Raw genomic sequence first — 26,126 nt, 5'->3', positions numbered from 1 at the left:
TTGTTATGAGCCCAAACGATAGATTCAATGAGTTCTTGCCAATAACCACGGCCGCTGAATAAAAACATTAAACTGAAGGCCCAGACAAAATGAGCACCTAAGAAAAAAAGACCATATGCAGATAATGAAGAACCATAAGACTGAATGACTTGCGATGCCTGTGCCCACAAGAAATCTCGAAGCCACCCATTAATCGTAATGGAACTCTGTGCAAAGTTTCCCCCTGTAATATGAGTTACCACCCCTTGATCACTTATGGTACCCCAAACATCCGACTGCATTTTCCAACTGAAATGGAAAATGACTACCGAAATTGCATTGTACATCCAGAATAAACCTAAGAAAACATGATCCCAAGCAGATACTTGACATGTTCCCCCTCGGCCAGGCCCATCGCAAGGAAAGCGAAAACCTAGATTTGCTTTATCGGGTATCAAACGGGAACTCCGAGCAAATAAAACACCTTTCAAAAGTATTAATACAGTCACATGTATGGTAAATGCATGAATGTGATGGACTAAAAAATCTGCGGTTCCTAATGGAATCGGTAACAAAGCCACTTTGCCACCTACTGCTACTAACTCGCCGCCTCCCCACGTTAAGCTAGTACTTGTTGTTGCACCAGGAGCTGTTACGCCAGGCGCAGTAGCATGGATATTTTGTACCCATTGAGCAAAGATAGGTTGTAATTGTATGGCGGTATCCGAAAACATATCTTGTGGACGGCCTAAAGCACTCATGGTATCATTATGAATGTACAAGCCAAAACTGTGAAAACCTAGAAATATACATACCCAGTTAAGGTGGGATATGATTGCATCGCGGTGTCTAAGGACGCGATCTAATAGATCGTTGTATCGAGTAGTTGGATCATAGTCTCTTACCATAAAAATTGCTGCATGTGCAGCAGCACCGACTATTAGAAATCCGCCAATCCACATGTGGTGTGTGAACAAGGAAAGTTGTGTACCATAGTCAGTAGCTAGGTATGGATAGGGAGGCATAGAATACATATGATGAGCTACAACAATGGTTGTAGAGCCTAGCATAGCTAGGTTAAGAGATAATTGAGCATGCCATGACGTTGTTAAGATTTCATAAAGACCCTTATGGCCTTGTCCTGTAAATGGGCCCTTGTGAGCCTCCAAAATATCTTTAAGTCCATGGCCAATACCCCAGTTGGTCCTATACATATGACCTGCGATTAGGAAAAGAATAGCAATAGCTAAATGATGGTGTGCAATATCGGTCAGCCAGAGACCACCGGTTACTGGATCTAGTCCTCCACGAAAAGTCAGAAATTCTGCGTATTTGGACCAATTTAAAGTGAAAAAAGGGGTTGCTCCTTCGGCAAAACTAGGATAAAGTTGAGCCAAAAGGTCCCGATTCAAGATAAATTCATGAGGAAGTGGTATCTCTTTAGGATCCACCCCAGCGTCAAGAAATTGGTTAATTGGTAAAGATACATGAATTTGGTGTCCCGCCCAAGAAAGAGACCCAAGTCCTAATAATCCCGCTAAGTGGTGATTCAACATGGATTCTACATCTTGGAACCAGGCCAATTTGGGAGCGGCTTTGTGATAATGGAACCAACCAGCAAAAAGCATTAACGCTGCAAAAACCAATGCACCAATTGCAGTACAATAGAGTTGTAATTCACTAGTTATTCCAGATGCTCGCCAAAGCTGAAAAAAACCAGAGGTTATTTGGATTCCTCGGAAACCCCCACCTACATCACCATTCAATATTTCTTGCCCTACTATAGGCCAAACTACCTGAGCACTGGGTCCAATGTGAGTAGGATCACTTAGCCATGCTTCATAATTGGAAAAACGGGCACCATGAAAGTACATGCCACTCAACCAAAGAAAGATAATGGAAAGTTGCCCGAAATGAGCACTAAAAACTTTTCTAGAAATCTCCTCCAAATCACCAGTATGACTATCGAAATCGTGAGCATCAGCATGTAGGTTCCAGATCCAAGTGGTAGTATCAGGGCCCTTAGCTAGTGTTCTTGAGAAATGGCCGGGTCTCGCCCATTCCTCAAAAGATGTTTTTACAGGATCCCTATCCACAACAATTTTTACTTCTGGTTCCGGCGAACGAATAATCATTAACTCCTCCTCTTTCCGGACAAGACATACAAAGAGACCCGCCAACTGTCTTTTTTTTTAGTGAATCTTTGAAAGATAGATTTTGAAAGATAGATTTTGAAAGATAGATATTGTGATTAGTTCTTTTCTTTACTATACTACCACCCTTCTTTTTTTTTAGTTATTCACTGGAGCAATTATATATTAAAGTCAATCCGAGGCAAGTGTTCGGATCTATTATGACATAAAGGTTAGGTGCCTAACGGACATTGTTTATCTTGAAAAAACAAATATTTCTCGGCGTAAGAAAAAATCTTTTTTATTTTAAATTTAAGAAACTAGTGTATTTTTTTTTAGGGCATAAGCTCCTATCTATATCTACTTTCCTTGAGCATAATATAGGGTTTTTTATTTTTTATTTGATTCTAAATTCCAAGATAACTCATTAGAATTATTAATAAGATGGTTCTAATATATTAGCAATATTTAGATTGGCCCCCTTTTTTTTATTCACTTTATTACTTCTATTCTAGACCCTATCCCTATGGTTTATTCTTATGAAATATCTTATAAAATAGAAGGTATAAGAAATGGATATAATGAAATTCTTGATTCGATCTTACGACCTAATTTATTTGATTAATGGATCAACAACCAAACCATCCATTTTAGGAAAAAAAAGGAGCATGGTCTTATTCAAATTCAAAGCGCTTCGTAATCTTCAACCAGTTTTGTGCTTCAATATAATTTCCCGGAGTAAGCGCTATAGCTTGTTTCCAATATTCAGCAGCTTGATCAAACCAAGCTTCCGCAATTTCCGAATCACCCTCTAGAATGGCCTGTTCTCCTCGGTCGGAATAGGCAGTTCCTTCCCTTAGAACCGTACTTGAGAGTTTCCTACCTCATACGGCTCAGAAATTGCTATCTTAATTTCCCCTATCTTAACTGAATTCGATTTATCAAAAATCGATCCAATTTGTTCTTGTGTTAAGCAGAAGAAATTAATTACCTAAGTTTCAAACCCTAATTTTTCTCAATAATTAGTTTGATCTTTTTTCCCACCTTCAGAAGAATGAAGCATAGATAGATATAGAGCCTTCGTTCAAATTTTCTGAAAGGTAACTATCCCGGTTTCATATATGAAATCTCTATAGAATCCTTGAAAAAGACTTTTTTCCATAAGAAAGAAAAAAGAACTTACTATCTTTGGGATCTGATACTACACCGCTGCTTAATCCCTTAGTGGATCGGCTCTATTACATAAGCGGATTCCTAAATTTTGCCCCATATCATGGGATAAGTAAGCAGTTTTTTTTAGTTGTATCGACCCAGTCGCTCACTAATTGATCTTTACGGTGCTTTCTCTATCAATTTGAGAAACTTTATCCATAGAGTAGTAGTATAGGCCATACTTTCTTCGTTTTTTGATTCTCGTGAAGTGTCCTTCCTTCCTACAGCTGATAGGGAAAAATCGTTGTTTTTACGATCCCTATGTAGAAAGCCCTTTTTTCCAGTATTTACTAGAAAATTTGATCCTCTCTTTTTTTGTCTTTCTATAGTGGAGATAGTCGCACGTAATGACAGATCACGGCCATATTATTAAAAGCTTGCGGTAAGAAGGGGTTTCGTTCTAGTGCCCGGAAATAATATTCCAAAGCCTTTGTATGCTCTCCATTGCTTGTGTGTATAAGGCCTATGTTATAGAGTATATAACTTCGATCATAGGGATCGATTTCTAGTCGCGTAGCTTCATAATAATTTTGCAAAGCTTCCGCATAATTTCCTTCGGATTGAGCCAACATCCGTTACGGTCGTTCATTCTATTCAAAAAATCTCCGTTCCAAAACCGTACATGAGGTTTTCATCTCATACGGCTCCTCCCTTCTGTACATAATAGTACTAAGCGAAATAATCTTAATCTATAGAATCAAAATAGAATTAGTCCCGTCTCATTATGAACCGAAAGGGGCTGGTATTTTTCCAAGAAATCTCTAGCCAACCTTCCCACAAGAGGTTTTTCTTAACACCAATGAATTCTATTAATGCTAGAGGAAAACGATAGCTCCAATAATTTCTTTGTTCTCAACGCCTCCTATTTAGAGGAATTAGCTACTTCAACGATCTTTGATGGTTATAGGGGTATCCAAAGTACAAACCTGATGGTTGTTTGTTATCCCAACCATTCTTCCCAGCCCTGATACCGATCAGGAAAGGGGTAATTTCTACCAAAGTTTTTCTCTTGTTGATTCCTATTTCTAGGTGTAGTGCTTTTCTCCCCTATGCTGCCTACGGATACTAATAGAGTGGCCTGTAATCCATACCATACCATATCCTGTAGGTGTAACCTTTCGCTCAATACTCAAATCTACAATTGAAGTATCTGAAGCCGCATCAATCGAGGATACACGACGGAAGGAATTGTTAGTTCGCCTCACCTTCCCGAAGCGTGGGTTTGCTTGCTTTACAAATTTGGTTCTCTCTATGCCAACCCCTTTTCTTTTTCCTAAGACTGAGGTATAGGTAGGTCTAAAAAAAAGCAAAAAAAAAAAGAGTCAAATCGCACCATCTCTATAATAAGTAAATGCCTTTTTTTCTCCTGAGGTTGTCGGAATTATTCGCAATAAAATATTGGCTATAATTGAGAAGGTCTTATCAATGAAATTTCCATTTACACGGGATCTAGGCATAATTCCCAAGCCATTCTATATAGAATTGTTTTCATTCCTTCACAAAATAACATAAAAACAAACACATTCGATTCTTATAATTATAAATAGATTGATCCATATGCTCTAAATCCATATGTTTTAAATGGATAAGAGAGATATGGATTTTCCGCTCAGCTCAAATTGTATCCTTTTCCTTCTGCTTGGACACGAAGAGATATGCAATATTTGACTAAGACTGGATTTCATTCCACTTTCCTATTTCTGAACAACAACTTATGTCATCAACTATTTCGTGTTTTCAAAGTTATTAATTGTCTCATACTCTATTTTTGATTTCAATGGTGTAGCGTATCTTATGCAAACGGAATTCTAAGGTTTCTTTATTTTATTATGCAATAAGAAGAATTCTTGCATTCTCTTTTTCTTTAGTTGCGGGAAAACCTAAATTAAAACTTTTATTTTATAGCGAGCGCAATTTCTAGTAAAAAATCCTGTATCCTTCCACCTAGATCAAAAGGAATTTTTCCAATAGAACTAGGGAACCCCCGAGCGGTTGCGGTTGTACCTGTACTGCAGGAATAAGAAAACTCGCTATTCACTCAGTTTATTTTCCATAATAAGTTATGTAGGAAAGATGGCCGAGCGGTTCAAGGCGTAGCATTGGAACTGCTATGTAGACTTTTGTTTACCGAGGGTTCGAATCCCTCTCTTTCCGTTTTTCTTAATTCATCAACGTTAAGGATCACAATGTATCAAATCAAATAGCAATTTATTCCAGTAATAATATCTTATATTATCTTATTTTTATTTAATAGAAATTAAAAATTCTCTATAGCAAATTACTGTGGTATGTAAACATAGAGGAAAAAAGCAAAAAGGATCCTAATCCTAGGGTTAATCAATTTTAGCTAGTTGATGGGAAAATACGAATTAATGGTAATGGTCTTAGGGCTATTTAGTTCGGGGAAAGGGGAAGGGGAAGAAAATTCTATGAACCTTTCCTTTTTTCATTAAGTTCAAGTCTGACGAGAGTAATATTCTACAACTAACAACTCATTTATTTTGAGACCGACCCACTTCCTATCTAGGATTTTATTTACTAGTCCTTTATATTCCAATGTGTCAATCGTCAAATGGCTTGGCAATTTCCCCGGGTCCGATGAAGCAATATAATTTTGAACCAGACCTTTTGATCTTTGGTTATCTTTCGTAGTAATAATATCTCGGGGTTTGCAACGAAAACTTGGTATATTGACTATACGGCCATTAACTAAAATATGTCTATGGTTGACTAATTGGCGGGCCCCAGGAATGGTTGAAGCCATACCCAATCGAAAAAGGATATTATCCAAACGCATTTCAAGTAATTGTAGTAAAACCTGGCCTGTTGACCTTTTTGCTTTTCCAGCGATATGTACATATCTAAGTAATTGTCGTTCTGTCAGACCATAATGAAAACGCAATTTCTGTTTTTCTTGAAGACGAATACGATATTGCTCCTTTTTCCCAGAATTGAATTTTTTTTTAAGATTACTTCCGGATTTAGGTGTTTTTCTAGTGAGTCCTGGTAAAGCTCCCAAACGGCGTATTTTTTTTAAACGAGGTCCTCGATAACGGGACATGAAGACTCCTTTTTTTTATTGAAATTTCATTTTACACAATTAATTTCATTGTATTTACATTACAGAATACATCGAAATTAAAACTGAATTAAACTACAGGATAAACAGAGTAAAATCAACTAAAGTACCACAAAAAATGGAATTTCATCAAAATCTGTATTTTTTGTATTTTTTGTATATATATTATTTATTTTATTGTTTTGTATCTAGCAAAATAGTAAGGTAAAAAACATAAAAGATCCTGGATTCTCCATTTAATTCGGAAAAAAAGAGATTCTTGTTCGTAGAACATCGATAGAGAAAAAAAAAGCCGACTATCGGATTTGAACCGATGACCCTCGCATTACAAATGCGATGCTCTAACCTCTGAGCTAAGTGGGCTTACATAACGGAAATAGTGTAACAAATAGAAATAGGTATAGTATAGGAAATCCGTAAAATCTCAGATATTAGTTATTACTCTTAGCTATTAACTAGTTCTAAATTTGAAGTTCTACTTATAAAAAAATACTAAATAAAAAAATACTAAAACTTCTTAAAGATAAAGTTAGCTTGATATGCTTAACTATAGGATATTTAAAAAGAAAATTATAGACTTTATGGGTATTTTCATTCGATCATTATAGACTTTATTATTTGTTAATAATTTGAGGATTAATATTTCACTAAGGGGAACATAAAGTCAGAGTAAATAAAATTGATAATTCTGATTAGAAAAAAAGAATAAATATCCAGCGTTATAGTATAATTTCGAATACTATAAAAAAGTAAGACGGGAGGTGGGGGAGATAAAAAGTTTTGGATATATTGATTCGGATTGAATTGCAAATACATCAAGGATAGAATCAATGTAATTCAGAATTGCAATAAGCAAGCGGGGTCTCTCAAATAGAGTCGAACTGAACTGCTAGACTACGTTGAGTGATGAACTCAATGATTCAAAAAAAAAACTAAGAGATGGATGAAATTACACAAGGAATCCTGGTCTCAAAGAAGAGGGAAGTGGGGATATGGCGAAATCGGTAGACGCTACGGACTTGATTGTATTGAGCCTTGGTATGGAAACCTGCTAAGTGGTAACTTCCAAATTCAGAGAAACCCTGGAATTAAAAAAGGGCAATCCTGAGCCAAATCCGTGTTTTGAGAAGGGATTCTCGAACTAGAATACAAAGGAAAAGGATAGGTGCAGAGACTCAATGGAAGCTGTTCTAACGAATCGAGTTAATTACGTTGTGTTGTTAGTGGAATTCCTTCTAATTCTAAATTAGAGAAAGAGGGGTTTTATACTTTATACATTTAATAAACACGTATAGATACTGACATAGCAAACGATTAATCACAGAACTCATATTATAATATAGGTTCTTTATCTTTTTTAAAATTTCAAAATAAAATTCGAAATGATTATGAAATAAAAAACTCATATCATAATTTTATTTTGAATTATTGTGAATCCACTCCATTCGAATATTGAATAATCAAATTCTTCAATTCAAATTCAAAGTTTTGAGAACTTTTAAAAAGAAAGTGGATTAATCGGACGAGGACAAAGAGAGAGTCCCATTCTACATGTCAATACTGACAACAATGAAATTTCTAGTAAAAGGAAAATCCGTCGACTTTTTAAGTTGTGAGGGTTCAAGTCCCTCTATCCCCAAATCCTCTTTTTTTTTCTTTTTATCAATGGGTTTAAGATTCATTAGCTTTCTCATTCTACTCTTTCACAAAGGAAAGGAATGCGAAGAGAACTCAATGGATCTTATCCTATTCATTGAATAGATTTCTTTTTTATTAGAGTATCGGCAAGAAATCTTGGTTATTCACTCTATTTTTAAGTATTATTTAAGTAAACCATGCACAATGCATAGGGCTACCCCCCCCCTTTCAAATTTTGAATTTGAAATACTTTAATTGATTTTTTAGTCCTTTTAATTGACATAGATACAAATACTCTACTAGGATGATGCACAAGAAAAGGTCAGGATAGCTCAGTTGGTAGAGCAGAGGACTGAAAATCCTCGTGTCACCAGTTCAAATCTGGTTCCTGGCAGAGAAAAAAAAAGATCCACCGAATAGGTATTGATCCAAATACCTCGAGATGGATTGTGATACATATTTATTAATAATATATAATATAGATAGAGTATGATTTATTCATCTAAGTGGATAAATCTATAATATAAATATAGAGGCACTTCTTTTTAGAGAAGTTTTAAAATATACCCTTTCTTTATGATAAGGAAGGGGGTGAGATTAGGTTCCCCTTTATTTTTTTGCGTTTCTTTATTTTGTATTCCACTATTCCGACGAATATTTTTTTAGTCTTGCTTATCTTTATCTTATCTTATTTTCCTAGTTGTGCTAAGTCATGTGCGCGATACAAAGTTCCTGGTAGAGAACTTCTTTGAGTCATCCTATTTTTCTGTTCATATGAAGGAAATTAATATGTGATTTTCAAAATAGGGGAATCCAAATGAAACCCTTTTTTGGCTCAGTCTATCTGGAATGCTTTTGTATAATAGGAATTAATTATAAATAGGTATTCCGTTTCATCTAGGAAAAGAACCTAAAAATATTCCTTGACTTGAATAAAATCTGGAGTTGTGTTGTATAAGTGAGCACGAATTTCTTATCATTCAATGAGCATCTTGTATTTCATAAAAATTGGGGGTTATATAGTCCTTACGTAAGGGCCAGCCTATCCAACTTTCAGGCATTAGGATACGTTTAAGGCGCGGATGATTATCATAAGAGATTCCCACCATATCATAAGATTCGCGTTCTTGAAAATCGGCACTTCTCCAAATCCAGAAGACAGACGGAATTCTAGGATTATCCTTTTGGGCAAAGACTTTTATGCAGACTTCTTCTGGATTATCTATACCGTATTGTATTCTTGTAAGATGATACACGCTAGCTAAAGATCCACCGGGTGCTACATCATAAGCACATTGGGAGCGTAAATAATTATAACCATATACATATAAAATGACAGCAATGGAATCCCAATCCCCTGCTTTTATTTGTAAAGTCTCTATTCCTCGGTGATCAAAGCCCAAAGATCTATGAACCACCTCATGTTTGACTAGCCAATTAGATAACCAACCCTGCTGCATTGTCTTCATCTCTCCCTCTTTGTATAAATATTTCCCATTTCGGATGCAAGTTTGAAAGATTGCTCTGCTTTTTCTTTTTCTACACAAAAGAGCCCCCCCCTCCTAATTCACTAATTTGTAGGAAGGTACTGGACTTTTGGATTTTAAAAAAGTTTCAGAAGATATATCTAATGTCGATGGTGATTGATAGAGCAATTCTTGCTCATAAGTTCCTGTATGAGTACTGCGCCTAACATAAAGCTTGTGACTGGTAGTAAAACATCTTTTTTTATTTTGAGATAGAGTTCGATCCTCAACTATTTCTCGCGATATCTTCTTACGAAGTTTTGTTAGGGCATCTATAACTGCCTCCGGTTTAGGAGGGCAGCCCGGCAAGTAGACATCCACAGGAATTAACTTATCAACTCCCCGAACAGTACTATAGGAATCCGTACTGAACATTCCCCCTGTAATAGTACAGGCTCCCATAGCAATGACGTATTTTGGTTCAGGCATTTGCTCGTATAATCTCACTAAAGACGGAGCCATTTTCATTGTTACCGTACCGGCTGTTAAAATTAGGTCTGCTTGCCTAGGACTTGATCTTGGTACCAATCCATAACGATCAAAATCGAATCGTGAACCTATTAATGAAGCAAATTCAATGAAACAACAACTGGTACCGTATAGAAGGGGCCATAAACTGGAGAGTCTTGACCAATTCGAAAGATCATTTAGTGTAGTTGAAATAACAGAATTGGAACTTGTTTGGTCAAGTAAGGGAAACTCAATCAAATTCATAACTGTCTCAATAGAATCTTTTCCTTCTTTTTTTTTGTCTAAATATTCAGTTAAGACCATTCCAAGGCTCCTTTTCGCCATGCATAAACTAAACCGACAACTAAGATAAGCACGAAAATCAAAGCTTCGATAAAAACGGATACACCCAATACGTCGAAACTCATTGCCCAAGGGTATAGAAAGACGGTTTCCACATCAAAAACAACAAAAACGAGCGCAAACATATAATAGCGTATTCGGAATTGTACCCAAGCCCCTCCCATGGGTTCTATACCCGATTCATAACTAGAAAGCTTCTCTGGTCCTTCACTAACCGGGGCTAAAAGCCCTGAAATCGAAAATGCCAAAATAGGAATAAGGCTTGCTATTATTAGAAATGTCCAAAAAATATCATATTCGTGAAGCAGAAACATAATGTACTCCCATTAATGTGGAATAGGCGGAACTTAAATTAGTCAATTCAATTCAGCATTGTCAATTTATCCAGAACTTCTCTCTTTTCCTCGGTGAAACAAGAATCTTTTTTGTTCAAACAAAAGCGCTTAGTTTAGCCTTTGTTTCCTCTGTGCTGCATCTTCTTTAAAGATTCATCCAATGGAATCCCAACTCCCTTTCTTTTGGATTTCCATTCTATTTAGATATGGTGTATGTAGATCTAATTCTTATATAAAGAAAACTTTATCGTTTCACTTTGTCTCGCTTTCTCTAGAATCTCTATAAAAAAAGAATAGCTCTATCCTTTATTTACTATTTAATAATAATAAGAGACTATTAAATAAAAATGAGAATACTACTAATTAGAATAATTAGAACCTAATTAAGATAGTAGGACTAATCTATGCAGTATAATGAGAAGTAATACTATAAAAATAAAAATAAAGAACTCTATTTCAGAACTATGAGACAGAATATTCTGTTTTCTTATTTACTCTTTACTTTATTTTTTCTATTTTTCGTTTTTCTTTTCCTGTCTGTATGATTTTGATTTTCGATGAATGAGCCTTTGGTAATGCTTTTATCTCTATTCTATGTCGCAGGCGCCTATCCAGTCTATAAACAAATACTAATGCGAAAATGAAAACTATACTAAACTAAAGAAAACATAGGATAGAGATCCTAAAATAGAAAAAAGGGCATATTAGGGCTATACGGATTCGAACCGTAGACCTTCTCGGTAAAACAGATCAAACGGATTATTATCGAAATGATTTGAACTGTTTCAAAGACCCAACATGCATTTTTTTGCATTGGGCTCTTTCATAAACTGATTTAAAGATCAGTTAGTCCACCATAGTTTTTCTTTACGGAAAGATAATGAGATGGCTCCCTGTGCTCTGATTGATTTTTTGTATTATGATCTATCTAGGAGCAATACCAAAGTGTTTCAAAGGAGGATTACCTTGACTTAGGTCTGCCTCTGGTCTAAATTAAATCAACCTAAGTGAAATGGAGTCTCTATCGTTCCACTGCAAGAGTTAACTATGAGACTTCATACACCTTAAAGTTCATAGAACGAAAAGAAGTTTTTTGGAGGCCCTTATCCTCATTACGCCTAGCATTTAGTGGGCTGGATATTTACCTTATCAACTAGCAAATCCATAAGGGTTCTATTTGATTAGGCACCTGAATTGGCACCTGAATCGGACTGAACCGACTGTTTGTCAGGCTACTGTTCTCCTATTCTCTCGAATCTATGAAGTAAGACATTGATTTTGCAATAAGATCGATTATGTTCATTGCATAATAAGCTCCTTTGAAAAGCATTGGCGCACGTGTAAACGAGTTGCTCTACCGAACTGAGCTATAGCCCTTATCAGAGATATCTTAACATATAGAGAATTTCTTGTCAAGATGAATATTTTCTAATGCCAGAGGATATCCCTTTGATCTGTATCTGTTTAGTATTTAGTTTAGTATTTAGTATATAACAGACCAATAACAGAGCGGTATTGCTTAGAAAAGGGATTCAATATATAATCGATCGAAGTAATGGGTCTTCCTTTGTGGTGATAAATTGCCTACTTAACTCAGTGGTTAGAGTATTGCTTTCATACGGCGGGAGTCATTGGTTCAAATCCAATAGTAGGTAAGTAGGTAGAAAAATTACTAGATAGCATTGGACTTACTTCGCTTCGCTATCTAATAACTTTTTCTACCCCTCTTCCCTTTTTCTTTGTATCAACTATAAACCACTGGATTGTCTTCAATTGGATGGGGGAATCCAATTGACAGCCTCGATTCGTATCCTAGCTCGTCTGAGAGCGAGCTTCGCTTCAACCAAATCTTTCGTACCCTCAGCTTTACTCAAGTTAGCTTCGGCTATTTCAAGTGCCTTTTGAGCTTCTTCCGGATCAATATCACTACCCAGTTCCGCATCATTTCCTAAAATGATGATCTCATTATTAACTATTCTCGCAAAACCGCTCCACAGAACCGCCGTTAACCATTGGTCGTTGAGGAGGCGTATTCTCAAAGGACCCATATCTACTGCTGTGTTAATAGGGGCGTGGTTTGGTAATACGCCAATTTGGCCACTATTCGTGGATAAAATGATTTCTTTCACTTCACAATCCCAAATAATTCGCTTAGGAGTCAGTACATAAAGATTTAATTTCATTTCTGCGATTTGTTCTCCTCTTCTAAGGTTATAGCTTTCGTGCTAGCTTCATCGATGTTACCCACCAAATAAAAAGCCTGTTCAGGTAGGCCGTCTAATTCTCCGGAAAGGATTAGTTGAAATCCCCTAATAGTTTCCGCAAGAGCAACATACTTTCCTGGAGAACCAGTAAAAACTTCTGCCACAAAGAACGGTTGTGATAAGAAACGCTCAATTTTTCTTGCTCTTGCTACAGTTAAACGATCCTCTTCCGATAATTCATCCAAGCCAAGAATTGCGATAATGTCCTGAAGTTCTTTGTAACGTTGTAAAGTTTCCTTAACTCTTTGCGCAGTTTCATAATGTTCGTTGCCAACGATCCGAGGCTGTAACATAGTTGATGTTGAATCTAAAGGATCTACTGCTGGATAAATACCCTTGGAAGCTAATCCTCTGGAAAGTACGGTAGTAGCATCCAAATGTGCAAATGTTGTGGCAGGGGCAGGGTCGGTCAAATCGTCCGCAGGTACATAAACTGCTTGAATCGAAGTTATAGATCCCTTTTTAGTAGAAGCAATTCTTTCTTGCAAAGAACCCATTTCTGTACTAAGAGTAGGTTGATAACCCACTGCGGAGGGCATTCTCCCTAATAAAGCGGATACCTCTGATCCTGCTTGAACAAAACGAAAGATATTATCGATAAATAAAAGCACGTCTTGCTTATTAACATCTCGGAAATATTCTGCCATAGTTAGGGCAGTTAAACCAACTCTCATACGAGCTCCCGGTGGTTCATTCATTTGGCCATAGACTAGAGCTACCTTTGATTCTTCAATATTTTTTTCATTAATTACTCCGGATTCCTTCATTTCCATATAAAGATCATTTCCTTCACGAGTCCGTTCCCCTACTCCACCGAATACGGATACGCCCCCATGAGCTTTAGCAATGTTATTGATTAATTCCATGATCAGTACTGTTTTACCTACTCCAGCCCCCCCAAATAGTCCTATTTTTCCTCCACGTCGATAAGGAGCTAAAAGATCGACGACCTTAATACCTGTTTCAAAGATGGATAATTTCGTATCTAACTCGATAAAGGCAGGCGCAGATCTATGAATAGGGAACGTTGCACTACTATCTACAGGACCCAAATTGTCAACAGGCTCCCCAAGAACGTTGAAAATTCGTCCGAGAGTAGCTCCACCGACCGGAACACTGAGAGGAGCTCCCGTGTCAATCACTTCCATTCCTCTCATCAACCCGTCCGTAGCACTCATAGCTACAGCTCTAACTCGATTATTTCCTAATAATTGTTGTACCTCACAAGTCACATTAATTTGCTTATCGGCAGTGTCTCTACTCTGGACTACTAAAGCGTTATAAATATAAGGTAACTTGCCCGGGGGAAAAGTGACATCCAGCACGGGTCCAATAATTTGATCGATACGACCTGTACTTTTTTCTTCACTTGTGGAAACCCCGGGACGAGAAGTAGTAGGATTGGTTCTCATAATTATCACATAATTAAAAAAAAGGAATTTGTCGAAATTTTTCTTTTTTTATTGTTGAATAATGCCAAATCAAATCAAAAAAAATCCAAAAGTAAAAAGGAAATGAATTAGTTAATTCAATAAGAGAGAAAAGGGGACCAGGACTTGATTTCGTTGCCCAAGCGAATCCCATTCAATCGTTTACTCATGGAATGAGTCCGTTGGAAAGTTCAATCAATCTTTTTTTCATATACATTTTGCCTTTTGTGGAGGATCTGTGCCTACTCTACTTTCCTATCTAGGACTTCGATATACAAAATATATACTACTGTGAAGCATAGATTGCTGTCAACAAAGAATTTTATTAGTATTTAGTTAGGTATTTGCATTCCAAATAAGAAAAGAGACCTATTAAGAACTTGTAAAATAAGGATTAGGGATTAATTTGGGTTGCGCTATACCTATCAAAGAGTATACAATAATGATGGATTTGGTAAATCAAATCCATGGTTTAATAACGAACCGTGTTAACTTACCATAACAACAACTCAATTCCTATCGAATTCCTATAGTGGAATTCCTATAGGATAGAACATACACAGGGTGTACGCATTATATATGAATGAAACATATTCATTAACCTAAGCATGCCCTCAATTTTCTTTAATGAGTTGATATTATATTAATTGAATATCCTTTTTGTTTTACGAGATTTTTGCTAAAGTTTCATTTACGCCTAATTAACATCGAGTAGACCCTGTTATTGTGAGAATTCTTAATTCAAGAGTTGTAGGGAGGGACTTATGTCACCACAAACAGAAACTAAAGCAGGTGTTGGATTTCAAGCTGGTGTTAAAGATTATAAATTGACTTACTACACCCCAGAGTATGAAACTAAGGATACTGATATCTTGGCAGCATTCCGAGTAAGTCCTCAGCCTGGGGTTCCGCCCGAAGAAGCAGGGGCTGCAGTAGCTGCCGAATCTTCTACTGGTACATGGACAACTGTTTGGACTGATGGACTTACCAGTCTTGATCGTTACAAAGGACGATGCTATCACATCGAGCCTGTTGCTGGGGAAGACAGCCAATGGATCTGTTATGTAGCTTATCCATTAGACCTATTTGAGGAGGGTTCCGTTACTAACATGTTTACTTCCATTGTGGGTAACGTATTTGGGTTCAAAGCCCTACGTGCTCTACGTTTGGAGGATCTACGAATTCCCCCTACTTATTCAAAAACTTTCCAAGGCCCGCCTCATGGTATCCAAGTTGAAAGAGATAAGTTGAACAAGTATGGCCGTCCTTTATTGGGATGTACTATTAAACCAAAATTGGGATTATCCGCAAAAAATTATGGTAGAGCGTGTTATGAGTGTCTACGTGGTGGACTTGATTTTACCAAAGATGATGAAAACGTAAACTCACAACCATTTATGCGCTGGAGAGACCGTTTTGTCTTTTGTGCCGAAGCTATTTATAAATCACAGGCCGAAACCGGTGAAATCAAGGGGCATTACTTGAATGCGACTGCGGGTACATGTGAAGAAATGATTAAGAGAGCTGTATTTGCGAGAGAATTAGGGGTTCCTATTGTAATGCATGACTACTTAACCGGGGGATTCACCGCAAATACTACTTTGGCTCACTATTGCCGCGACAATGGCTTACTTCTTCACATTCACCGTGCAATGCATGCAGTTATTGATAGACAGAAAAATCATGGTATGCATTTCCGTGTATTAGCTAAAGCATTGCGTATGTCTGGGGGAGATCATATCCACTCCGGTACAGTAGTAGGTAAGTTAGAAGGGGAACGCGAAATGACTTTAGGTTTTGTTGATTTATTGCGCGATGATTTTATTGAAAAAGATCGTGCTCGCGGTATCTTTTTCACTCAGGACTGGGTATCCATGCCAGGTGTTATACCGGTAGCTTCAGGTGGTATTCATGTTTGGCATATGCCAGCTCTGACCGAAATCTTTGGGGACGATTCTGTATTACAATTTGGTGGAGGAACTTTAGGACATCCTTGGGGGAATGCACCTGGTGCAGCAGCTAATCGAGTGGCTTTAGAAGCTTGTGTACAAGCTCGTAACGAAGGGCGTGATCTTGCTCGCGAAGGTAATGAAATTATCCGAGCAGCTTGCAAATGGAGTCCTGAACTAGCCGCAGCTTGTGAAGTATGGAAGGCGATCAAATTCGAGTTCGAGCCGGTAGATACTATCGATAAGAAGGTCTAAAAAAAAATAAACGAAATAAAAAGAGAAAAAAATAAGTTATGAAATGCAGTAATTCTTCTTTATTCTTCTAATTGATTGCAATTAAACTCGGCTCAATCTTTTTTTTTATAAAAAAGATTGAGCCGAATAAAAATAGATCATGATATGATCATGAGACTTGACAAATCGAGATTCGTCTATTCTATATATCTAGAATATATATATATATTAAGGTATAATACAATAAAGAAATAAAAAGAAAATAATAAAATATAGTAGTATCATATGATAATGGAATCAAATACGCAGTATTTACAGAAAAAAGTCTTCGTTTATTGGGAAAGAATCAATATACTTTTAATGTCGAATCGGGATTCACTAAGACAGAAATAAAGCATTGGTTCAAACTCTTCTTTGGATTAAGGTGGTAGCTGTGAATAGCCATCGACTACCTGGAAAAGGTAGAAGAATAGGACCTATTCTGGGCCGTACAATGCATTACAGACGTATGATCATTACCCTTCAACCGGGTTATTCTATTCCACTTCTAGATAGAGAAAAAAACTAAAGGAGAATGAATGAAAAAAGACATAGTTTGGAAGTTAGACCTTTTTATAAGACTCTCTTTCAATTTCAAAAAAGAGGACGTTTGAAACTTTTAACAGGCGTAATCGTGAGTCAACATGCTAGAACTAGATAAGGAAGTTTTCTATAACCTTAATAAAAAGGATAAAAAGGTAGTTTTAGTTTATGACTCCGATCAAGAGCGAGAAATCCTTGATTTGGGATTGGACATAGAACCTGGACCCATCGGAGAGACGTTGAAAGGAGCGTATCCTGATGGTAAGAATTATACTTTCGTGGAAATACAGCGCTATAGACTTCAGTGTGGTAGAGTAGACGTTTTGTTCCTAATTTTTCTGGACCAAACCTCCGCTCCGACCCAACGATACAATGAATTTTTTCTGTTCATATTCATAAATAAAAAAGATTAGGAATCGCAATGCTACTATATGCGTCCAGAGCAGTATTTTGAATACTATTCTTCTATAATCCATTATTGCGCGGGGTCTTACTAACAGGACTTCGCGGCACAGGACGGGTCTTCGTCGAAAAGCTAACACCACCCGGCATTTTCATACCCTTTCTTTGGGTGGTATATCGCCTTTAAAAGTCTAAGAGGGTAGTAGGGGGGATCTTAAGAGGGTAGTAGGGGATCTTAAGAGGGTAGTAGGGGATCTATAGTAGGTAAGATAATTTGCCCTTTGATTTTGATTGAATATACTATTTTTCTGCCTTTACCACGCATTATTGTATGCGCTTCTAGAGAAGTATGTATGCAGGAAGTAAATTCTAGTCGCTTTCTTTTGAATCCAATTTCAAATTAGATTAGAAAGATAGAAAGGCCATGAGGATGGGAAAATAAAAAAAATCTTTTTAATTAGTTCTCCTTTTTTGGAATTTTCTTATTATCCTTATCATTTTTTTTACAGAATATTTTGCAAACTAAAAAAATACAATAGTCAATATTCCTTATAATAGATATACTTAATTATATCATAAGAATCTTAAGATATTTTTCGACTAGATAGAAATAGTAAATTTGAATTGAGACACCTATTCCATGACGGATTTAAACTTACCTTCTATTTTCGTGCCTTTAGTAGGCTTAGTATTTCCGGCAATTGCAATGACTTCTTTATTTCTTTATGTGCAAAAAAAAAAGATTGTCTAGTATTTTTTAGTGTAAGTAATATAATATGGTAGGGTATGTGACTTTTTCTACACACACTTTCTACACACAAATGAAAAACGGCTATGGATGCAGATATAGGCTACGAGCATAAATGCATGAATATGCAGAGCTTGGTATAGCGAGTTTTTTTTTATTTATTTTAATTGAATCAACGAATATTTTTTGAATAGAAAGTCAATGTATCTAACCTATTATTTCACAGGAGTACTAGTTGCTGAAGGCGATTTCAGAATCAAAAAAAGTAAAGGCAAAATTATTTAGCTTATTCTCTCAATTTCAATCGACCGCTGCTGGATTTAGTATATCTAATATGAATTGGCGATCAGAACACATATGGGTAGAACTTCTAAAAGGTTCTCGAAAAAGGAGTAATTTTTTCTGGGCCTGTATTCTTTTTCTAGGTTCACTAGGATTCTTATTGGTTGGGACTTCCAGTTATCTTGGTAAGAATATTATATCTATACTTCCATCTCAAGAAATTCTTTTTTTTCCGCAGGGGGTCGTGATGTCTTTCTACGGAATCGCAGGCCTATTCATTAGCTCCTACCTGTGGTGTACTATTTTGTGGAATGTAGGTAGTGGTTATGACCGATTCGATAGAAAAGAGGGAATAGTTTGCATTTTTCGTTGGGGATTCCCTGGAATAAAACGTCGCGTCTTCCTTCGATTCCTTATGCGGGATATCCAATCAATTAGAATTCAGGTTAAAGAGGGTCTTTATCCTCGTCGTATTCTTTATATGGAAATCCGGGGCCAGGGGATCATTCCCTTGACTCGTACTGATGATAAGTTTTTTACTCCACGAGAAATTGAACAAAAAGCTGCCGAATTGGCCTATTTCTTGCGCGTACCAATTGAAGTATTTTGAGGTATCTTTTTTGAACTGAATTGAATGAAGAAAAGATAAATTGGAAGAAGAAAAGTTTTCTCAACATGGGGAGGAAGTCCCTTCGAAATTGGATTTGTTATTGTAAGGGGATTTTTAAGTATTTATCTAAAGGAAGGAACAAACGAGGATAAGATAAAATTATTTTAAATTTTTTTTGTCGAAGTTAGATATATTGCATACTATTCTTCTCTTCCATTTTCACCCGAAAGGGCTTTTTTTATTCTATTTCACTATTTCATTCCATCTAGATCTAAGAAAGAACCCAATGCACTGAAATTCCACTAATATACAAAAAAGAAGAATAGATACAGGGTATCAAACCTATAGAGTTTTTGCTTCAAAGAAATAGAAATATCATGAAATAGAAATATCATCATATAGAGTCAGGGAATGGAATAGAGTCAGCGAATGAAGCATATTCATTAACAACTCCATTTACAGATCAAAAATGAAAAAAAAGAAAGCATTGCCTTCTTTACTATATCTTGTATTTATCGTACTTTTGCCTTGGGGGGTCTCTTCCTCATTTAACAAATGTCTGGAACTTTGGATTAAGAATTGGTGGAATACCAGGCAATCCGAAACTCTCTTAACTGATATTCAAGAGAAAAGGATTCTAGAAAGATTCATAGAATTAGAAGAACTTTCTCTCTTGGACGAGATGATAAAAGGGAAACTAAAGACACATGTACAAAAACCTCCTACAGGAATACACAAGGAAATAATACAATGGGTCAAAATAAATAATGAGGATCATCTCCATATCATTTTGCATTTCTCGACAAATATAATCTGTTTGGCTATTCTAAGTGGTTCTTTTTTTCTGGGTAAAGAGGAACTTGTCATTTTGAATTCTTGGGTTCAGGAATTCTTCTATAATTTAAATGACTCAATAAAAGCTTTTTTTATTCTTTTAGTTACTGATTTTTTTGTTGGATTTCACTCCACCCGTGGTTGGGAACTAGTAATTCGTTGGGTCTATAACGATTTTGGATGGGCTCCTAATGAGCTTATTTTCACTATTTTTGTTTGTAGTTTTCCAGTAATTCTAGATACATGTTTGAAATTTTGGGTCTTTTTTTGTTTAAACCGTCTATCTCCTTCGCTTGTAGTCATTTATCATTCAATTAGTGAAGCATAAATTCATTTGATCTCCCGATATTAATATTAATCAAATTAGCATCTTTCTTTAGAAAGAAAGCCCTTTTCCATTTTACCAAAATTCTTTCTATTTATACCTGCTTTAAGGTATTCATCATTGCAGTACAACTGTTGCAGTAGAATGCCAACAAATTCGTGTATAGGGAACTAGATTAGCTTAGCTACCTATCTAATTTATTGTAGAAATTCTGGGATCTGTGATTGGACATGGAAAATAGAAATACTTTTTCTTGGGTAAAGGAACAGATAACTCGATCGATTTCTGTATCGATCATGATATACGTAATAACTCGGACATCTATTTCAAATGCATATCCCATTTTTGCGCAGCAGGGTTATGAAAACCCACGAGAAGCAACTGGGCGAATTGTATGTGCCAATTGCCATTTAGCTAGCAAGCCCGTCGATATTGAAGTTCCCCAAGCTGTGCTTCCCGATACTGTATTTGAAGCAGTTCTTCGAATTCCTTATGATATGCAATTGAAACAAGTTCTTGCTAATGGAAAAAAGGGAGGGTTGAATGTAGGTGCTGTTCTTATTTTGCCCGAGGGATTTGAATTAGCGCCGCCCGACCGTATTTCCCCTGAGTTAAAAGAAAAGATAGGAAATCTTGCTTTTCAGAGTTATCGTCCCGATAAAAAAAATATTCTTGTGATAGGCCCTGTTCCCGGTAAGAAATATAGTGAAATTGTCTTTCCCATTCTTTCCCCTGATCCTGCTACGAAGAAAGATGCTCATTTCTTAAAATATCCTATATATGTAGGGGGAAACCGAGGAAGAGGACAGATCTATCCTGATGGTAGCAAGAGTAACAATACAGTCTATAATGCTACGTCAACAGGTATAGTAAGAAAAATACTACGTAAAGAAAAAGGGGGGTATGAAATATCCATAGTTGATGCATCAGATGGACGCCAAGTGATTGATATTATACCTCCCGGACCAGAACTTCTTGTTTCAGAGGGGGAATCCATCAAGATTGATCAACCATTAACAAGCAATCCTAATGTGGGAGGTTTTGGTCAGGGGGACGCAGAAATCGTGCTTCAGGATCCATTACGTGTCCAAGGCCTTTTGTTCTTCTTCGCATCCGTTATTTTGGCACAAGTTTTTTTGGTTCTCAAAAAGAAACAGTTTGAAAAGGTTCAATTGTACGAAATGAATTTCTAGGTCCCGGAATTTCTTACCATCAAGTTGGTAAAAAGCCTCGATTTATTGGCAATTGCTAGAATTATCTATGATCTTTTTTGGAAATCCTTTTTTTGTTTAGACTTTTTTTTGTTTACGAGATGTCTGGAATTCCTTATTTATATCTCATGCAAAAGAAGAGAATCCAAGGCAAAGGCGAGAACAATAAAATTTAAATTTCTTTCGAGGGATTGCAGGTCTTCTTAATCGTCTATTCGGCACAAGAAAAAGGCTTTTTCTTGTGCCGATTCTTCTTGTATCAAAATAAGAATCCTTTTTCTTCCTAATTCGTCAAAGATTACTTTACTATTTCTTCTTTATTCGGGTCTGTCTCTTGGGCCTCTTTTTCTTTTGCTTAGGTTTAGCCGAGGTAGTGGACAAACAGAGGGGAAGAAAATATGGCGGGGGACAAATTTCTTGTGATTGTAAGCAAATAGAATTGCTTGGCTTGTTTAATTAAGTTTAACTTCAAACTTACAGAAATTTTGCAAAAAAAAGTAAACTCTTCCATTGAAGGTTTTTTTTTTATTTTTAGGCTAGTTGAATAGTTTTGATTAAGGTTTTATTAGTTTATTACTCGAAACTAAATCAAGGATTTTCAGGATACTTCCTTTGTGGAATAAGATATTGGATCCTCGAGTGATCTCTTTTTCTTGTTGCTTCATAAGAGTGAATCGAATAGATTCAATTCGCGTTATAAGAGTAAAAATTCCGCGGGTCCTTTCCGCTCTAATCAGATAAAGGGGGTAAGGACCCGCTAAGCTCCTACTTTTTCATGTTTACAATCTGGTCCCTCCGATTACTATAGAGATGAACCCAATCCAGAATATGAACCATAAAAGAAAACACCTACTAAACCAATCACAGGAATACCAGCTACAGTACCTATCAGCCAAAGAGGAATTCTTCCAGTAGTATCGGCCATTTCCCCTACTTTCCTCCACATTTTATCAATTGGTCATGCTAGAGACAAAAACAGTCATGGGTAGTTATAAGGATGGTATCTTTCCAAATGGGATAAGAGAATTCTTATTAGTCTCTTTCTTTCTCTCAATTGAAGAAGTAATTGGAAAATAAAACAGCAAGTACAAAAATGAGTAATAAACCCCAGTATAGACTGGTACGATTCAATTCAACATTTTGTTCATTCGGGTTTGATTGTGTCATAGTTCTATAGTTGGAATTTGGTTTATCGTTGGATGAACTGCATTGCTGATATTGATCCCAAGAAAAAAACAGTAGGTACAGCTAGTCCGTGAATAGCCAGCCATCGCACTGTAAAAATAGGATAGGTTCGATCTATGGTCATTGAGGGCCTCCTAAAAGGATCTACTAAATTCATCGAGTTGTTCTAAAGAATCAAAACGGTCGGTTATTAACGGAATTCCTTGTCGGCTTTCCGTGAAATATTCGTTTGGCCTAGGACTTCCAAACACGTCATAAGCTAAACCCGTACTGACAAATAACCAACCCGCAATGAATAGGGAAGGTATAGTAATGCTATGAATAACCCAGTATCGAATACTGGTAATAATATCAGCAAAAGAACGTTCTCCCGTGCTTCCAGACATGCTGAACTCCCAAAATTTTTGTACATTCAAAAAAGGAATTGATTCCGTAAAAGATGGGATCAACCAGTAAATAGAAAATTACTGATATTTCATCCTTGTGAGATTGTCAATTTTGTACCAAAGGTGTATTTTGAGTATACCGAATTAGTATAGCTATCCTTCCTATGGCACAGCAATCTGGTTTTGCCTGGTTCCGAAACATAATTACTTTTTTTTGTCTATAGGTAAGCTATATGTTATTCAAGGCGTCAATAGAAAACCCCTTTTTTGTAGGTTCTATTTATTTTCCTTGGCTTCGGAATAATAGAGTAATTCGGAATAGCAGCCAAAATCTTGGGAAAATCTAAGTTAATGATCAATAGGTTTGGATAAATAATTTAGGAAGGATATTCTCATACTGACACAATACAAGGACAAGTATATATATGTGAAATTTATCCTTTCATAATTCGTAATTAATCCTTGTCTTGTTTGTTGGATTAGGTCTAACTTTCTTGACCAAACTGCGAGCGTGGAACTTTACGAGATGAAATAGGGAAAGACAGAAGATAGAATAGAACTTAAAAGGATAATTGAAGTGACTCGTCTTCGAATCTACTTTGGTTGGAGTTCGAAAAAGGAATAAAAATAAAGTAAATTCAAGGAAGAGCTTTCTTTTTTTTTTAACAGACCCTCGGGAGGTCGTGGAATGCTTTTCTTCTCCTCTTATTCCATATAGAATACAATCAGTTAAAATTAAAATAAGAAGGAATAGGGGAATATTCGATCGTTCAGTCCAAAAAGAGGGTCCTATTGAAAAAGAAATTATCCAAAATAGAAAGAAGTTTTTTTTTCAAATTCAATTGTTTATTTATCTCTTATTCCGAAATTTCCCTGAAAATCCAATTTCATTTTTTCATTCAATGGGGTTATATGATCTAGTTCTTAATATTATTACTTTACTCAATTGAAAAATTCCATAACAAATCTCTTGATTCGAAATTAGGGACTCATGTATCATCTGATGAATCCACTTTCTTTTACACTTCTGTATCTCACTCTATCTTGTTTTTTAGTATTATCTAAAATAACTGATGAATTATGAATTTTCCATAACTTAGGTAAATGCTTTACCAACATATGTAGTGTAGTAAAAAAAAATAAATGGAATTTAACTCTTTCATGCTTACTTTAACTAGTTATTTCGGTTTTCTACTGGCTGCTTTAACTATAACCCCAGCTCTATTTATTGGCTTGAACAAGATACGTCTTATTTGAATTGACTGAATAATAATAATTCAGAAAAGCAAAATCTTTCTTTGGGATTCCTGATATTCTACGACTCTTTTCCAGACTAATTAGGAATTCTTTTCTTGGTCATTGAGATTCGTGGATAATTTAGAGTACTATTTAGGGATAGATCGTACCTCTTTTTTTATCCCCCCGAACAAATCGAAATGATTGAAGTTTTTCTATTTGGAATCGTCTTAGGCCTAATTCCTATTACTTTAGCGGGATTATTCGTGACTGCGTATTTGCAATACAGGCGTGGGGATCAGTTGGATCTTTGATTGAGTCATTTTTTTTTTTTTATTGACCTCCTCTCTGGTCTGGAGGAGGTCAAATTGGAGTTACAATTCAATTTTGTTAAATTATTTTACTCTGCTTCGACATAAGATAGATGGAATCACGCTCTGTAGGATTTGAACCTACGACATCGGGTTTTGGAGACCCGCGTTCTACCGAACTGAACTAAGAGCGCTTTCATTCATTCAAAAAGAAAATCTTTTTCTATTCCTAATGTATCTCACGTACGTATAGTCTCCACAAATTCCAGTTATACCCACTTTACTTTAATTGATCTCGTTGCTACTGCCTATAAAGAAGAAAGAAGTAATAGGTAGGGATGACAGGATTTGAACCTGTGACATTTTGTACCCAAAACAAACGCGCTACCAAGCTGCGCTACATCCCTTTTCCAAATTAAATTGTTGTGCAATGCCATTGTACACAATTCCTGTCTTCTTTTCCACATCATAATTTTCTTATTCTTTCTCTATCTATATATAGAACCCTCGTGTCATTTCTTCTTTTTGGTCTCATATAATTAAGGAATTATATACAGCTAAAATCCAATAGAATTTCGCCTATAAAAGAAAGATTACTTTTCCTTGATAATATATAGGAAGAAGGGGTCATCTTTTTATTTTTTAGGGATAGGACAATTTCGGAAAATTTCGTCGATTATGGTTCAGTTTATATATAGCATAAGTTTATGATCATATATGTATTCCAACAAGGAAGGAGGATTTTCAATGCGGGATATAAAAACATATCTCTCTGTAGCACCCGTGCTAAGTACTCTATGGTTTGGTGCTTTAGCAGGTTTATTGATAGAAATTAATCGTTTATTCCCGGATGCTTTGTCATTCCCTTTTTTTTAATTCTAGTTATTGCTATGGGAGGGATAGATTTCTTCGTGATATGACAAAATTTTATCTTATCCTTTTCAATCTTTTTTTAGTATCGGAAGGAAAAAGAAAGAAAAGATGGATTGGGTTGAACCTCAGAGTCATTAAAAATTTGGTAAACCCTATTTTTAAAAATAGAAATTCAATTTAAAGGGGTACCCAAGCTAAATCAGGCCTCAGAAATCAGAGCATAGAAAAAGGCGGGGCTGACTAATTAAATGAAAGGATTTCGAACCAAAATCTTTGCTAATTCGACAAGGATTGTATTCTTTAATTATTTCTCTATTTTTTATTACTTAATTTAAGAATAAAAAAAAATTATTCTAATGAATTTTATTCTTCTTCTTCGGATTCAAAATAGAAGAATAAAAGAATAAGTAGAAGAATTAAATTAAGTCAATCCAAAAGGAAAAGGAGGTTCATGGCCAAGGGAAAAGATGTTAGAATCAGAGTTATTTTGGAATGCATCAGTTGTGTTCGAAAAGGTGCCAATGAGGAATCGACGGGGATTTCTAGATAT

The 26,126-nt window shown here is 36.0% G+C and overlaps 1 protein-coding gene and 5 non-coding genes across 6 annotated transcripts; 2 read left to right on the top strand and 4 right to left on the bottom strand.

The window, feature by feature from the left end:
- Positions 1–5,186: 5,186 nt before the first annotated feature.
- Positions 5,187–14,769, bottom strand: LOC123420640 (ATP synthase subunit beta, chloroplastic). Its single transcript, XM_045107408.1, has one exon. The coding sequence runs from the start codon at positions 14,388–14,390 to the stop codon at positions 12,894–12,896; it is 1,497 nt and encodes a 498-aa protein (XP_044963343.1). The 5' UTR covers positions 14,391–14,769; the 3' UTR covers positions 5,187–12,893.
- Positions 5,391–5,477, top strand: TRNAS-GGA. The gene has a single exon. It is a non-coding gene; the product is annotated as a tRNA-Ser (tRNA).
- Positions 6,693–6,765, bottom strand: TRNAT-UGU. The gene has a single exon. It is a non-coding gene; the product is annotated as a tRNA-Thr (tRNA).
- On the top strand, positions 8,362–8,434 carry TRNAF-GAA. The gene has a single exon. It is a non-coding gene; the product is annotated as a tRNA-Phe (tRNA).
- Positions 14,770–24,823: 10,054 nt separating the features above from the next.
- On the bottom strand, positions 24,824–24,897 carry TRNAW-CCA. The gene has a single exon. It is a non-coding gene; the product is annotated as a tRNA-Trp (tRNA).
- A 139-nt stretch (positions 24,898–25,036) lies between these two features.
- Positions 25,037–25,110, bottom strand: TRNAP-UGG. The gene has a single exon. It is a non-coding gene; the product is annotated as a tRNA-Pro (tRNA).
- Positions 25,111–26,126: the final 1,016 nt, after the last annotated feature.

The sequence above is a fragment of the Hordeum vulgare genome, unplaced genomic scaffold, assembly GCF_904849725.1.
Source record: "Hordeum vulgare subsp. vulgare unplaced genomic scaffold, MorexV3_pseudomolecules_assembly, whole genome shotgun sequence".
NCBI lineage: Eukaryota > Viridiplantae > Streptophyta > Magnoliopsida > Poales > Poaceae > Hordeum > Hordeum vulgare.
Note: the sequence above shows the minus strand (reverse complement) of the source record. Positions and strands in the feature narration are given on the sequence as shown.

What these genes read in the sequence shown, in the direction of transcription:
- LOC123420640 (XM_045107408.1), bottom strand. Translation starts at nt 14,390, where the DNA reads ATGAGAACCAATCCTACTACTTCTCGTCCCGGGGTTTCCACAAGTGAA.